Source organism: Siniperca chuatsi, linkage group LG5, assembly GCF_020085105.1.
Source record: "Siniperca chuatsi isolate FFG_IHB_CAS linkage group LG5, ASM2008510v1, whole genome shotgun sequence".
NCBI lineage: Eukaryota > Metazoa > Chordata > Actinopteri > Centrarchiformes > Sinipercidae > Siniperca > Siniperca chuatsi.
Window position 1 is genome coordinate 11,120,444 of NC_058046.1, and position 16,468 is coordinate 11,136,911.

Sequence of the window (16,468 nt, forward strand, 5' to 3'; positions counted from 1 at the left end):
CTATATCTAATTTATTTTGTCCCCTTGCTTTATATCGTACAGTGTATCATCAGTACCGGAGCAGCATTTCTGCAGGCTTTATTCTTCTCTACCACTGAACTATTCAGCTCCTGCAGTGTGTTTTAATCAGTATTTGAGGTTCAGTGTAACAGAAGTCAGCTGTGTGAGACACAGTAGTTTAATGCAGAATGGACTAAAGAACATGCATACAGTGTGAAGTCTACCTCTTGTTTCAGATCTGTGATATCTGTGTAAAAGTGACACTTCTGACAACAGCTGGTTAAATAAGATACTCGACCATTTATTAAATGTACAGAAATACTGTTCAAAATCCACACAAGAATGTGTTTAAGGACAAATCCTTAATCCAAATGTAAACAAAATGGTTGCCCCACCATATACTGTATATATAAAGCAAATGCTTTGGGAATGACAGTTTTCATACTCTTAAGTGGATTAACAGCACTCTTGATTTTAATCCTAATTATGGACAGCTCAATGTGAGTGTCAGTGATGTCTGAGCTTGTAAATAATCATACTTTTGTAAACATTAGAATTGAATAGATTGGTATCTTGAGTTGTGATGGACATGTAAAGCTGCTGAAGATTCATTTTCACTACCTTTTAGACTGCGCACATATATCCATGAAGTGCTGTTGAAGAATTAAAGATTGTGGCTTTAATAACGGATACCATATGGCGCTGCAAAATTACAGAGTGATTAAAAAGAAATGCATCACAGAACAACAGAGATAGTACGTCATAAACATTTTACAGAATCTACAAATTGAATCTATCAAAATGATTTCATGGCTGACTTTTTGAGAACGGAGAATGAGATGCAATCGCTTTAGCTGTAAATCAAGACAACACAATAGTTATAGCATTGAAGACAATCATTTCAAAACATCTCAGACCGTTCAGTTTTTTACCTCAACCCTATTTACAGAAATACAAACCTGATATCAAATACAACCAAATTACAAGAGTTTAGTAAATTTACCAAAAACGCTTCATCTCCAGTGTTACAGCACAGGCCGACTCACACAATTTGACCTAAAAATGTGCTTATCTAACCATGTCTCGTGAAAGCAGGACTGATTTTTCAAAGGGGAGCACAATAAACTACCACACCGGCAGGAGTCATGACAGAGACATTAGCTGCGTCTGTAAACATTCATGTCATGAGCAACGCTGGACCTCAGTTATCAACACACATGCGGATGAATCTGCTCAGTGGTTGCTTGGATAATGATAGATGACATGATTTGAATTAATCATTTCTTTAGTTAATGTTATCATGCTGTTATAGCAATTTCTGCAACGCATTTAGTTTAGACATCTATCAACAGTTGCCAGTTTAGTCATAAGGCCCCAGTTGTGCATCCTGTAAGTAACTCAGCTAAAATGAGATTTCCAGAATGACAGTCAGTCAGTATCAATAATTTTTCACATCTGGCTTAATGTGTTTGTGAACAGTAGGCTTTAAAATCAACCAGCACTGTAGCAATGGGGACCCTTAGCTTTAGCTGTACTTTAGCTGTGATCTGATGTAAATAAGCACTACAGTCACTGAAAATGTGTCACCATTCTGCAAGCAAGAGATTTTCCACTCATTCATAAAAACTCAAGTCGAAAGTTTGTCCCACATTTGACAGTGAGTGTTTTGGAATTTGAATCTTCAGTGCAACTGGATATGTTAAGTAGCACACAAGCTGAATGATCACATTTCTTAGCCCTTGCAGAAATGTATGTAGGTGTTACAGTAAGTGTAAAAGAATTACTGATATGTGTGAGATGTTAAGCTGTACATAGAATCTTTTTGCTCCAGAATTGGCCCAAAGTTAGAGGGAAACGGAAATGTGAAGAAAAAAAAATATATAAAAAATTGGTGTGAAGTGTTTGCTGGGCAAAATTTTCACTGCTCAGTCACATCATTCATCTATATGCAAATTCATTGAACATTCAATGATTTAAAATAAAATGACAATGACAAAAAAGCTAAAATGGCCCTGCCATGGTATTAATACACATTAATAAAATGGCTGCATGAACAATTGCGCACCTACTAAGTTTTGAAAAATGTAAGTAAGTACTTTCAAGTGTGGCTGTCTTTTACACAACTATACAGGCAAAAACATGAACATGATTGATAAAAGAGGCCCAATGTTTGGTCATCTGCTAAGAAGAGTTATGAGAAATACTGTATGAGACTGAGAATTATGTATACAGTGAATGTGAGAGCTGGTCTGGAGGCAGAAAAAGAGTTGCTCCCCAATCCTACAGACACTTCCCTAAATGCCATCTGTCTCTTGGTCGGACATGGTTTCTCACTCACACCTATTTCCCTTCCTTGTCCTCTAAGCGGCCTGGAGTAAAAATGTAGTCCAAGGCTTGTCTCTCAGCAGCGGCCACGTTGGGATGCCAGAGGTCCACCATGAAGACCACCCTGGGGCCGTCCTCTGCGCCGCCTGCATACACAGAAACATAGCAACAGAAAAATCAAGATCCCCATTTTGTCACGATCTTGACCTGAAACCCCCATCGGACTCATCTTCTCAATGTTCTTTAGCGATATTGGATTATACCATTTTTAGGTCAATCCTCCTTTAAGGAATAAATAAAATCGGGAAAGAGTGCAATAAAAGATTCAATTTTAATCCCTTCTTACCCTCGTGGAAGGCCCTGTGGAGAAAGGAGTCATCAAAAAGCAGACAGCTGCCCTCAGACCAGCACTGTGGCTCTCCACCAACTACAAGCTCACAGGAAGGGGGCACTCTGAGACCTGCCAGAGAAAAATAACAAGTCCATCCATGTGTCGTTATGGGACTCACAAAATAAATGCATTTAAAAGCATTTTGTGTTGCTAACCGATCTCTCAGGTGACACATCTCAGACAAAATGCCCTGTTCTTAGAGTGTGCCGTGTTATTACAGGATGCTGTTTCAAAGCAAAAGATCCTGCCTACACAATAATAAACATCAGTATTTATAGACATCTCACAGGGTACTGTTGGAAATAGAATCAAAAGCTCAGGTGCAGTGAAAACAATAACAATTATATCATAAGCCCCTAAATTTCAGCCACAGGCCATCATGACCCAAGAGGATGCAGATTTTCAGTCTAAACACTACAGCAGCTGATTCCAGTTAAATGTTTATTATTGAAATCATCTGCTGTTGTGTCAAGCTGAATACACACTGAGCCTCAGACATCACATGGGCTGAATCAGTTTCAGCTCACTAAACAGTTCACTCTCTTACCCAGGTGGCAGCGCAGCCTGACATTTGTTGGACCGTAATGCTCAGTGATCAGAGCTCCAGGCGTCAGCACAGAGAAGCAGGCGTTTCCGAACACGTTGTTGGCGATGAAGGTGCGTAACTGGCCCAGCACCCTCCACGCCCGCGGACACCTCCTGACATTAAGAACCAGAGGGGTGCCTTGGTTGACCAGGTAGTAGGTCCACCACTGGCCACGAGGAGTGCTGTTGGCTTTCCACCCTGGTGGGAGGGAGGAGCCGCTGCGGGCTGGAGGTTGGTGGTAGATGCTCTCAAACTCGGCCAGAAGGGCGGGGAAGCTCTGCTCCAGCAGCTCCACATCGTGTCTCTGTACTTCTCTGGAGAAGAAAGGGGCTGACGGGAGGTCTGGGAGGAAGAAGACCTCTGGCCGCTGGATGGTTGGACGGCTGTTAAGGTATCGGCCTTGATCGCGGACTCCTTTATGCACCCTGCCCATACCTGACCAGGTGTAGCGCTTGGCGTAATCCTGCAGGCTGTGATAGAGCCTCTGGTTCAGACTCTCTCCGGCGCTGGTACAACGGAAACACTCTGGTGACTGGCAGAAAGCGAAGCCGTTCTGCTCTTCTAGCATCGATCCATGCTTCCCTTTCCCCCTGCCACGGCAGTCTGAACTCATGAAGCCCCCCACAACCCCTCCAATCCGGCCGGGCCCAGCCAGATACCTCCCACGCAGAGGGCTGGTGCCATGCTCCCGGCCCACCCTGTAACAATACCACATAAACAGCAGCAGCACACACATGGCTATGGCGAAAGCACAGATCTCACAGTCCCTTATAGACTGCATCCCTCCAGCCACCATCTCCCGCACACTCTCTAGTGACCACTCCATCTCAGCTCGTTTCTGGATTGCTGAATCTGACGGGAAAAAAAAAAAGTGCTGATGGAAGATCAGTTAACACGTCTTTTCTTGATCGTGATTGAAAGGGGCCTTAAACCACACACAGGGTGTTTGTGAGTCTAGTGTCAAGCAGCTCTTATCGCCCCCCCTAATGTAAACAGTCTTCTGATTTGATCTGACACACTTGCTCTTCAGTCCTAACATTTCAGCACTCTGCAACGAGGGAAGGTTTCTCCTTGCATGATGTCTGGCTGTGCGGTATTTGTGCTGCTCCCTCTCTCGTTGTTTCAGACAAATGCAGACAGACGCCGCGCCTTGGGGTAATCTGTTCTCTGAAAAACAAAGACAGAAGGAAAGAAAGAGGGATGAGGAGAAATGGAGGATACAGTAACTGACATTAGGGGGATGCTGCAATTGATATTAATGCTCCAAACTCTGTTTACTGTTAATGTACTGGCATGAAGAATGAGATGCTGTTGTCAGGAGCATTACACTTTGCTTTGTGTCTGTGAAACATATCTTCCTCCACAGAGTTTGACAGCAGATTCCCATCCTGTATGCACCTCATGTAAAACACACCTGCCGAAACTCACCCACACACTGTGGACTTCAAAATGACTGCGCCCTATGCGCGCGCGCGCACGCACACACACACACACACACACACACACACACACTTTGAACACAATTTGGGATTCAGTTTTCCACACACACCCCTGTACTGCACTGTATAAAACCCATGAGTCATGGGCACATTGCTGCATTTAACACAAATCTCCTTTTATATTTTTGCGCACCACGCACACACCAAACAGTGAATTATGTAAACTTAAACAGTGCTGATACCCACCCACATTTATAATTGGCATTCATAGGTTTCTCAGCAGGAGCTGCATAAATGGATCCTCAGGGGGAGGGAGGGGGCGAGCTGTGGTCTGTGTAATCGTATGCTGTTTAAGTAAAAAAAAAAAAGACTGGATTACATGAGTATGATTATATAATGATAATGGACCAGTAGCCAAAACGCGAGGAGTGCAATGCGTCAACTGTGATCAGAACTCCACGATGCTCTCTCACCAAAAATGGTCGGGTAATCCTGCTCCAATAGATCCTCCCCGACATCCTGTCTGACAGCATCAAGACGCCCCCACACACTCCCGCTGCTTTTAGGACAGACTGACCATGAAACCCAACCACGAAGCCATCTAAAAACACACACCCTGCCTTATTCCTCCACTGTTTCCATATAATCTCGCCACTAGAGCTGCTGCCACCAGGGCCAAGCTGCCATACAAACTGATGGCCAACGTATTGATGAGCTGTAGCGTTCAATAAGCCACGGTAAACAAGCAGTAACCGAGCTCGTGTTTCCTCGCCTAGAGCTACGTGGATGTTTGGTGCGTCGGTTCGTGCACAGGTTCGCATCCATACCTACTCAACATTCATGACTGTGGCCAGTGGAGAGGAGAGGCGCACAGGTGTTTCTCCAGGCGAAGCTGCGCACCACTGCAGTGCACACGGTAGAAGGATATCAGTCGCCAACATATTAGGAAATATCCTCAAAATGCTCAAAAGAAGTCCTAACTGGACCCGACACCCATCGTGTAGCGGGGAAAAATGAGAAAGATGTCCCACCGACGGTTTGACTCCCTGTCTGTCTGTGATGGACAGCAGCGTCGGGCAGGCTTTATTGTTGTAAATACTGAAGCTCCACCAGGGAAGCCACCCAACGCCAAGCCACCCGAGGAATACGCAACTATATTTCCGGTCGCACCTTTCAAAATAAACGTCTCTGCGAGGAGCGTGTTGACAGAGCGTATCTGTCAGCAAAAAGCACTCTAGCTGCCACAACTCCCAACCAATAACCGTGCAAGGCAATGGTGCAACAACTTCTAGCTAAAGGTCAATACGTTTTTAAGTCTTCACATTTCTGACTTCTTAAAGGAGTACTTCAGCAATTTAGTATATCACTTTCAAGACACAGATTTTAAACAATAGTCAGTCATAATAGTAATAGCAGCACAAGGCAAGATATCCTGTAGGCTACCTAGTATGGATCAAGCTTCAAACATGCTGGATCCTACAATTCCCACAATGCCACACGGTAGCATCTTTCATTATACCTGTTTCCCTGCCCTTTAAACCTAAAGCTCCCAGTTTATAACGCAGGTTTTCTGATATATACAAGTATTTGCATTTGAAGTCTCAACCATAACTCAAGTTATTTTGTCAGACTTTTGAAGGCTCCCTTCCAGAGGAGTTCCCCTTTCAGCATATTATCATGGTCCTCGTTTTGAAATAATTTCAGGACTATTTTTACGACACATATTGTTCATGCTCATACTTGCAGGGATCACCAATGATTTGCTTCCAACTTTACCTGGGCCAGTTCCAGAAAGCCTGAGTTTCAGGTTTGGGTTTGTTAAACCTGCTCTTTGGATTAGGCTGCTCCTCTGGCTGCCTTGATTCAAAACATTATGAGTTTTGGAGTCAAAGTAGCAGTGTGGCAGGGACTGGTAACCTGACCAACCAGTCAGAAACCAAAGGGTGATGTCACACTCACCTAATTCACAAGTGTTTGGAGAAAAGGGTAGCCTTTAACGTACACTAGCTGTATAGGTTACTATAGCTGAAACACTTGGTTGATGAACAGAAAATGAGTCAGCAAATATTTTTGATAATTGATTAATCATTCAGTATTTTTTTCAAGCAAAATGCCAAAAATCCACTTCTGCCAGCCTCTAAAATGTGAAGATTTGAGGCTTTTTGTTTTTTGTTTCTTTTTGGTCATTTAAGATATTAAACTGAATGTCTTTGGGATTTGGACTGTAAACGAGCAACTTGAATACATCACCTTGGACTCTGGGCAATCTGACAATTTATAGACAAATGATAAATCGTTTAATTAAGAAAATAATTGGCAGATTAATTGGCAATGAAAATAATTGTCAGTTGCAGCACTACTAAAAGCACAGAGATTCTGTTTTCCAAGCTTACCGCGGTCAATTCTTTACTCTTTACTCTTATTCTTTACATTGCCTTATATCCGGTATTGCTCTGATACTCTCTGGCTGACTTGACTCAGCTGAGAGCCTCCCTCTTCCGTATGTCTCATGGCTCCCCCGTCGACTACTGTTTGATATAACTGCAGACAACATTTCCCAAGATGCATTGCAGCTTGCCTTGATTGCGCTCATAGCAATCATACAGCAGTAGGCCTATGATGGTGATAGTTTATGACAAAGTACGACAGCATGGTCAACAACTTTTCAGGGCCCAACTGCAGATCTCACTCCTGGGGTCCCCACACTCCCTTCACTGGCTCTCAGACCTGGGGTCCCCAATGTCTGCAGTTGGACCCCTGCTTTGCATTTGTTCTACATCAGTCCATGAGTTTTCTTGATCATATAAATAACAAGTAGAGTTTTAAAAATTATCAGCAATTTTGTGCTTTTTTCAACTGATCGTAAAAATCGTAAAAAAAGCTGTTACTACATAAGAGTCGCTGTTATCTGGAAGTTATCTGGAACTTTGCTGATTAAAATACAGAATCCCCTCAAATCTGGAACATGGAAATGGCGCAAAAAGACCAGTTTTTCTCAGCCAGGTTACCCCGATAATTCAGTACATTTCTGGAACTCATCCCTGAAACCATTTATAACTTTTGGATTGTTTGCATTTGTGTGGGTGCTAAACACTCACTGTAAAAACGTGACTGCTCTCTGTGTCCCGAGTTAGGCCCACCACCTCGCTGTGTGAGCGCCACAGAGGCAGGGCTAGAGCAGGTTTTGAGGTGAAACCTCTTTAGGTTGGAATCAACAATTGGACCACATCACAACTTTCTTCTTCTCCTCTCTCGCCGCGGGCGGAGGGTGGAGCCAGGCTGCTCGGTGCACGCCCCTTCTGATGGGACAACAGGACTCAGTCAGTGAAGTTGGAATATTCCAGCGGAGATAACCTGTAAAGGTCAGGTGAAACTTTAAAGATCCCCGCGGAGGTGTTGGATAATATCAGTCATGGCGAGGTCTAAGGCGAGGGTGTACTCTTGTTGCGCACTGATACTGCTCTGCTTGGTTGCTATAATTGTGTGTATTGCTGTACTTGTGAGGCACAAGTGTCCAGATGACACTTTCTCAAGCGCTGCAGTGGCCGCAGACTCGGGGAAATGTTCAGAGATTGGACGGTGAGTGTCATTTTACACTTTTGTTATGGCTACACACACACACACACACACACACACACACACACACACACACACACACAAATCCATTTGTTCTGGTCAGTAAGGTAGTTATGAATGACCCACATCACGCACACATTACGCACAACACACACTGTCTATTTTTATGAGAAAACTTTAGGACTTACTAAAACTTTGAGATGTGATAGCCCGCATAATCAAAACGTAAAAATCCGTTTATAGTGCTGTACTCTTACAAAACAGACTAATCACATTATAATAGTAAAGACCTCAGTAACGAGGTGACAACTTACTTAAATTCTAAAACAAATATGCTTCATTGAACAAAATTCAAGTCTATAGAACATTTCATAAACAAGCAAACGGAGTGTGCTTTACATAACATCAGCCTATGCAAAACATAAACACGCCATTTCCCGATAATGATATAGCATGGCTAATCTTTCAGGGACATCCTTCAAAGTGGAGGTTCAGCGGTAGATGGCGCCATTGCTGCGCTGCTGTGCACCTCCGTCATGAACCCACAGAGTATGGGCATCGGAGGGGGGTCCATATTCACAGTAATGGACAGCTCTGGTAACAGCCGCATTCATTCAGCCCTTCAATGCAGCAGAACTAACGAGTGTCCTGCTGTGGAGACAAAGTTAATTGATAGTATCTCCTCTATCTTTTCAAAGGTAAAGTGAACATCATCAACTCCAGAGAGACTGTGCCTAGGTCGTTTAAACCTGACCTGCTGAAGTCATGTTCCAAGACCTTAGCAGGTACTGCTCTGGCTCATAAGATCACCAAAGAACCGGTTTTCTTTCTGTTTTTCCTGCTGCTTCCTGTTGTGTTGGGTATAAAGTTACTCGATTACTGGGCTCTTGCATTGTCATGCTGGAGGAAGCAGGAATAAGCCTAAATACTTTGCTCTTTATATCAGACGAATTCCCTTTGAGCAATTCAGTATGGTTCACATCTGGGGAACTGTATTTACCACATAAGGGCACAAAGTTGAAAGATTTATGTCAGGTCTAGGGCTGAAGATACTGCCAGTCCTTTCTTGGACATGCGGATGTCTTTGTTTCTTCTTTGTCATGCTTGCTTGCCATGCAGTAGAGTCTGATTGTATACACATTCAGGGCCCAACAGTCCTGACATAGGAACTGCCCATGAGCTGAGCTCTCAGCCAAGACCACACACACAGTGGAACAGGAGTCCTAAACTAGCTATTGAGCTAGTTGCGACATTCAAGCCTATTTAAGTAGACGGGAAAGTACGATCTGTAACTGACATAATGAGAAAATGATTAGACAGGAAAAATCTTTGTTTTGTGTCAAATAAAAGAAGTATAAAGAGCAAAGCTAAAAACAATATTGTTGTAAAAAAATGGATAAAGATATCGGTGTGGAAAAGATTCCACAAATACATTTATGTTAGTAATCTAAAAGATGTTAATCATTATCTTTCTATCTACTATACCGACATACCTACCTCCGTGGTGGAAGAAGTACTCCGATCCTTAACTTAAGTAAATGTACCAATACATAAATGTAAAAAGTACATTTCCTGCATTAAAAAAGAAAGTATTATCAGCAAAATGATTAATGATAAAACAACAACAAAGTTTTGTTAGACTTTTCTCTAATCTTTACTTTCTGTGAAATATTGGATAATTTGACCTTTCAGGCTTCAACAGTTATTTAAATGAAACAACGTGAGAAGTTTAGAGGGGAAATCTCTCTTTGGTGGAACGGCTGACAACTTGAAACGTGACCGCAGCTGTACTCTGCTATTTTGGGAGCCAAAAGGGTTGGAGGCCACTGGTTTAATCTGCAAATGTATTGCATTTTATAAGATTGTCATATAATCTTTTTAATGTAAAACAATCTGTAATGTACAAGTACCTCAAAACTGTACTTAATTACAGGACTTAAATGTAAATGTGCATAGTTAGTTTGACCCAGCTACCTATCCATCTATCCATCCAGGCAGCCAATGGATTGGGGTCCCAGGGGAAATTCGGGGTTATGAACAGGCACACAGGCTTTATGGGAAGTTGCCTTGGGCCACCCTCTTCAAGCCGACCATCCAACTGGCCAGAGAAGGGTTTCCTATTCCTCAAGTCCAAGGTCGATACCTCCCGTACATTGATACGAACGAGACCCAGTCACTACGGTACGAAGGGAACCCACAAAATGACGAACATTTCACCTTTTTACATTTAAGTGATATTCTCTTGTTTTGCATTTGTCCTTTAGAAAGTTGTTTTCAGATAAGAATGGGAACTTGCTGAAGACCGGCGATATTGTGAAGTTTGAGAAACTGGCCGACACGTTGGAGATTATTGCAAATCACGGGGCAGACGCTTTTTACACTGGAAGAATAGCAGAGGATTTAATCCGTGACATACAGGAGGCAGGTATTGTCAGACGGGTTCCATCATGCTCTCTTTTCCAACCATTTTCTATCTTTGCCTGCCACAATGATCTAATTACAAATGAACAAATCAATTGGGTCTGTAAAGCACTGCAGTGATCACTCACAAACTCCAGTGTGAGCTGCCTGAATCCATTAAAAGTCTTGATTATGTGGCACTGAGATGCATTTTGTTCAGTTTTGTTTAGAAGAGCAATTTGTTTCAATGTTTTTGCTCAGGAGGAACACTCACAACGCAGGACTTGGCAGCGTATAGAGTTACAGTGACTGATGCGTGGGTTGTTCCTTTGGGAGAGTACAAGATGTACATACCCCCACCCCCTGCAGGAGGCATCATCCTCAGCCTCATCCTTAACATCATGAAAGGTTCCTGCTGTACACAGACTGCAGAGCTGCTGCTCATCCACACTTTCAAATCACATAATGAAGCTTGTTAGCCATGCCAAATGAACACTTTCATTGGTTGTTGCATTCGAGTTGTTTACCTTAACGAGGAGACTGAATGATGGTGTGAATATGAGTGTCTGTGTTTCATGCTAGGGAAGCGTCTAGATACTGCACATCTTTGGAAGTGGGATACACTGGGAATTGAAAATGTAAAAAACCAAACACTTGTTTTTATTTACAGGCTATCACTTGAATTCAGCATCTCTGGTAGGTGAACAAAAGACACGGACCTATCATCACTACGTTGAAGCTTTTAAGTTTGCCAATGGATTAAAGAAACACATCCATGATCCACAGTTCGGCTCAGATGAAGTAGGTTTCACAAAATTATCCGGTGAAAATCTCTGCACATTTCACACATTATTGCTGTATATATCGACATTATTTTTTAAGTAGTTAAGTCTAGTTATGGCTTATAACCAGTGGTGGTATTTAGACCCATAGCAGGGTCTTAGGTTAAAGTAGCAACGCCACAGTGTAACAGTAATACTTTATAAAAATGCATGCTATTTTATTTGTATATGTTTTGTATTTGTGTCACTCTCCTGAAGTGGGGGGAGGTACGGGTGTTGACCCCTGTTAGGTCTGAAAAGACAATGACATGGTTTAACTTGAGTAAAACTAACCCTAAGCGAAGGTTTGTTGTTGCACTTTATCAGTTTTTGCCTGTGTTATGATGCTGTTGCAAGACCATAGTTGCTGTCACTTACACCAAAACCCCACAGATTCTTTGGTTAGCTGGACTACTGTTCTGTAATCACCACCTTCAGATTTCTAATAAATGCATTGTATAACTGGGTGTTTCTAGGCAAACCAAAATTCTACATGCACTTAATCCATCATAAATCTTGACTGCAACTTTTCTCATCAAATGTTTGTTCATTTTTATATAGGACCAGTTATTCTGAAAGAGCATAGGTGCAACGTTTGGAACAAATGAGAGAGTTCGAGAGGCAGATAAATAGAAGGAGTGCAAAAACTAGAACTGGAAGCAACTAGAAAGCTGAAATATGATCGTGACTTTACCTGTGAAATGTATGTTATTAAATGCTCTGTACTTCTCACAGATGGCCAAGAAATTCACAGAGGATAGCTTTGCCAACCACATACGGAGCTTAATCAGCAGCGACAAGACTCACGACCCACAGTATTACAACATCACCCCGTATCTGGACAGCATGGGCACGACGCATGTGTCTGTGCTGGCTGAGGATGGATCTGCTGTGTCTGTCACCAGCACCATCAACCACATGTCAGTATTTGAAGCGTTCTGCTTCACAGTGAGAAATCCGCCATCAAATATTATTGTTGGTTTGAAAGTAGAGGATTAAGAAGATTTAAGAGATTTTGGAGCAAGTGTTTTTGTAAAAGGAATTTGAAAATACATCTCTCTTTTCATGAGACTCCAGTAACCACAGTCCAAAAGCTTTCTATAACAGCACAGTTAGTGTATAGTAAATATAATATTTTGCCTCAGTGTGTATTTCTCCAGTATAAAGAGTGCACCAGAATAGATCCAATTCTTTTCATGCATTTTCCTCACAGATTTGGCTCAAAGGTCTTCTCTCCGAGAACTGGAGTCATCCTCAACAACGAGCTGTCCGACTTCTGTGGGAGAGTCGATAACATCTTTCCTGGTAATCAGATCAGCACGACATGTTTTCCATTTTCATTTAACAATTGTGAAATACAAGTAATACAGTTATGTGTCATAGAGTAAGTTACTGTTTCTTATTTAACCAGGAAGGCTGATTATTTTCATTCATATATCTATTGATGACCAGGAAGGAGAATCTAGGAGCCCAATGCATACGTACACATTTTCATTCCTAGGGGTCTCGCAAAGTTGTTCACTGGTACAGGGTTAAACACCTTGTCCAGAGGTACTTTGATGGTATTTACGTACTGCAGGAGTGGAGAGAGTACCTGGTTTACTGTACCTGAGACCTCAGAATTTACAGTTTATGTTTTTGGTGAAGTTGCATGTTGATATCAAGGAAAGATCTTTGTACCATAACCTCTGAAGACATATTTAAGCTTACCAACCTCTTAGAAGCCATGTTCCTCTCAGGATAAATTGTAATTTTTTTTTTACAGTTTACAGTTTTTGGTTATTTGTTAAATTCGCCATCGTCAGGTTAGAATTAAAATTTGTCCAACACTTTGGTTTATGACCAAATTCCCACAAAACTAATAACATTCCCATCAGCCTCAGCTGTACTCTGTGTTAAGTGCTAATAAGCAAATATTTGCATGCTAAAACGCTAAACTAGGATAATGAATGGTAAACATTACACCTGCTAAACATCATCAAAGATGAAATCATCATGTTAGCATTTGTCATTGTGAGCATGTTAGCATGATAGTGTTAGCATTTAGCTCAAAGCAATGCTATACCAAAGTACAGGCTCATAGAACCGCAAGCACGGCTTTAGACTCTAGAAAATTACATCCTTTGTTTCCACCTCAATTGCACAAAATGATGACAGAGAACTCAATATTGCTAAATTGTAGAAGCACAATGTATATAAAATAAACGGTTTTGTTTTTCTTTTGTTAATGTGGCACTTTATTGAGAATTTGCCATGTTTTATTATAAGTATGAACCATATGCAAAAAGAGGAGGTGATTTTTATGGAGAGAATGAAACATCCATGTTGTTTAACGTTCACTGCTGTCTGGTGTCAGCTGTTAAACAAAGGTAGTCACAAAGTCACATTTCAGAGTTGAATAAATGCCCTTCACTCTCTGATGCACGCCTGTGATTCACGTCATTCAAAGGCACTCCACTGATTGCATTTATAATCATTTTCTACTCGTTCTTCTCACTTTGACGAGTCTGAATTGTAGCCATCTGTCCCATCAGTCAAGGCTTTTGTTGTGCTCACAGGGGAGCAGCCTCCCTCCTCCATGGCCCCCGCTGTGCTGAAGTCTCAGTCGAAGACGCTGGTGATTGGATCGACTGGCGGGAGTATGATCACGACTGGGATCGCCTCGGTACGTGTCCAGGACCATCACACTGTCATTAAGATAAATTGCTGCAGACTCACTGTTGTCATAGCAAGTCCTGTCTTCACAGGTGTCTTCACCACATCCATAATCCATTCTGTAATCATCAATTTCCAGCCAGGCAGATTGCACTTTATTGTTCTGTTTCTCTTCCAGGCTCTTATGAACCACCTTTGGTTTGGAAAGAGCCTCAAGGAGGCGATCGCTGCTCCGGTCGTTTATGTCGACTCTCAAAACGCAGTGAAGTTTGAACCCGCGTTTGATAAGGTAATACACTAAATACATTTATTTGCTAAAACATCACTTCATATTTGCTCCATCTGAGTCTCCTCTCCTCCTTGCCCTTCAGGATGTAATCGAGGATCTGAAAGCTCTGGGACACAAACGCGAAACTGCAAAACATTTCTACAACGTGGTCAATGCTGTGGAGAAGGAGGGCGGCTGTATCTGTGCAGTGTCTGATGCCAGGAAACTGGGCAAAGCAGCCGGTTACTGAGACCAAGAGCCAGTGACCATTGGTTATGCAGGGGGGCCTGAAGGTTACAGAGACCTTGCTGCAGCCACAAACCCACAAAAGCTGCAACAGATGGTGTTTGTGCTGCTGGAAAATCATTGAACAGTGAATAACAGGCCTCTTCAGCTGAACACTCACAGTAACATGTAGCAGGTGAACACGTGGCCTCTGAACAGAACTGTAACAGTGACATGATGGATTTTACTGTGCAAGAAGAAACAACTATGACTGTATCTGACCTCCTGTGACTCTTCTGTTCAGCTTGTTTGTACACATTTGTAGCACTCCTACTCTTGTCTTTTTGCATCTTTCTAATGTAAAACTAAAACAAGTGGTGATACCTACAAATGTTCATTTATTCCATTATTTCACATCTTACAAGTGACTTTATAGTACATTCATGTTAATATCTGAGACATAGAATACATAGCAGGCTATTTTAGACTGTCTCATTAAGTTAACTTGTTCATGGTTGGTTTTATCTGGTTATTCTTTCATATTTATATGAGCTGTTTTAGTACTGTTTATTAAATAAACAGTGAATGAAATATAGATATTTGTAATATTCAAATAAAATATTTTCTCTTTTTACATGCTTCATATACTGTAATGAATACTATCTTCCAAAAACATCCTAAAAGCTGCTTTTCAGGATGCAAATTTCCTGCACGAAATGTGTTAACTGTCCATACTTTGAAGGGCAATTAACAAAAATTGGTTAAAACTATTTTGGTTTTTGAAATACTATTTGAACACATTCAATAGAAACACATGGATGTCACAATCTGTGCCATTCTTAAATTGCATTTACTGAGTTCAACACAATAACAGTTTGAAAGAAAAGTGCTTGAAATGGACTGCATGTGTTTTTCCCAGTAAAGGTGTTAAGTGACACAATGCAGGTGCAAAAATAGGAAAACAGAATAAGTGGATGAAGGGTTATATATAGGAATTATAACAAATAAAAGGACAAAAATAAATAGATCCTGGTTGCAATCTATGCCAAACAACCAAAATGGCAAGTGCTTTTTTTGGATGCACCTCAGCCGGCAGGTCAGTCCTTTAACCCGAGGTCACTGCTATTGAAATCTGCTCTGTAAATCTATTCCTCTCTTCCATAATGTATTCTGAACAATCTGTGTGACTTCTCTGTGCTGTTTTTCACATATTATTTTTCATTTTGTGCTGGCGCATGCAGCAGCTGGAGCAAGATAATCCGATCAGATAGTGACTCATACAAATAGGAGAGCAGTTTCCTGAGAGAAATTTTGTGAAGAAATATGATGTACTTTATGTCTCCGCTCAAAGGCCTGCATGAGAAATGTTTTCAGTTCACACAATAAAGCAAAATAAATGGCTTTCTTTTTGTTATTTTACTCATCCAGGGAAATAAATCAATCCTGAAAGGAAAAGGTCAGATAATAAGATCCTGGTGATTTTTTGGGTGGCCTCCGTTGCCCTGTCACATGGTATTTAGACCTCGGGGGGTGTGACAGTCACACTGTGCCCTGACCTTAGAGGGGCTACCTGTTGAAAATGCCACATTACCATGTCTGGCAGCAGGAACAAAAAGTTGCCAGGAGAGGATCATGGGTTGGGCCACATGGCCGTTGACCAACCAGCTTTTCCCTGGCAAACGGCGGGACCTCAGCCGTTTCCCTGATACATGTAGCACACAGTGGCACAGATGATCTGCTGGCTCAGAAACAAGTACAGCACTCAACCAATCCCAAACAGCG

General features: G+C 41.9%; 2 protein-coding genes across 9 annotated transcripts; one reads left to right on the forward strand and one right to left on the reverse strand.

Moving 5' to 3' along the window:
* Positions 1 to 280: 280 nt before the first annotated feature.
* asphd2 (aspartate beta-hydroxylase domain containing 2) lies at positions 281 to 5,915 on the reverse strand. Of its 7 annotated transcripts, none has more exons than XM_044197046.1 (5): positions 5,215 to 5,556; positions 4,992 to 5,087; positions 3,264 to 4,469; positions 2,672 to 2,785; positions 281 to 2,471 (listed from the first exon to the last, which is right to left on the reverse strand). In XM_044197046.1, the coding sequence occupies exons 3-5, from the start codon at positions 4,126 to 4,128 to the stop codon at positions 2,341 to 2,343; spliced, it is 1,110 nt and encodes a 369-aa protein (XP_044052981.1). In that variant the 5' UTR covers positions 4,129 to 4,469; positions 4,992 to 5,087; positions 5,215 to 5,556; the 3' UTR covers positions 281 to 2,340. The 7 variants fall into 7 exon arrangements, with proteins under 7 accessions (XP_044052981.1, XP_044052979.1, XP_044052983.1 ...); XM_044197044.1 differs by having other exon boundaries at positions 4,988 to 5,087; XM_044197048.1 differs by lacking the exons at positions 4,992 to 5,087; positions 5,215 to 5,556 and adding an exon at positions 5,773 to 5,915.
* A 2,116-nt stretch (positions 5,916 to 8,031) lies between these two features.
* ggt5a (gamma-glutamyltransferase 5a) lies at positions 8,032 to 16,087 on the forward strand. 2 transcript variants are annotated; one of them, XM_044197028.1, is made up of 12 exons: positions 8,032 to 8,320; positions 8,787 to 8,914; positions 9,016 to 9,102; positions 10,312 to 10,498; positions 10,582 to 10,742; positions 10,979 to 11,125; positions 11,388 to 11,518; positions 12,274 to 12,458; positions 12,752 to 12,843; positions 14,097 to 14,203; positions 14,372 to 14,482; positions 14,565 to 16,087. In XM_044197028.1, exons 1-12 carry the CDS (start codon positions 8,154 to 8,156, stop codon positions 14,709 to 14,711), a joined length of 1,650 nt encoding a protein of 549 aa, XP_044052963.1. In that variant the 5' UTR covers positions 8,032 to 8,153; the 3' UTR covers positions 14,712 to 16,087. The 2 variants fall into 2 exon arrangements, with proteins under 2 accessions (XP_044052963.1, XP_044052964.1); XM_044197029.1 differs by lacking the exons at positions 8,787 to 8,914; positions 9,016 to 9,102 and having other exon boundaries at positions 8,110 to 8,320.
* Positions 16,088 to 16,468: the final 381 nt, after the last annotated feature.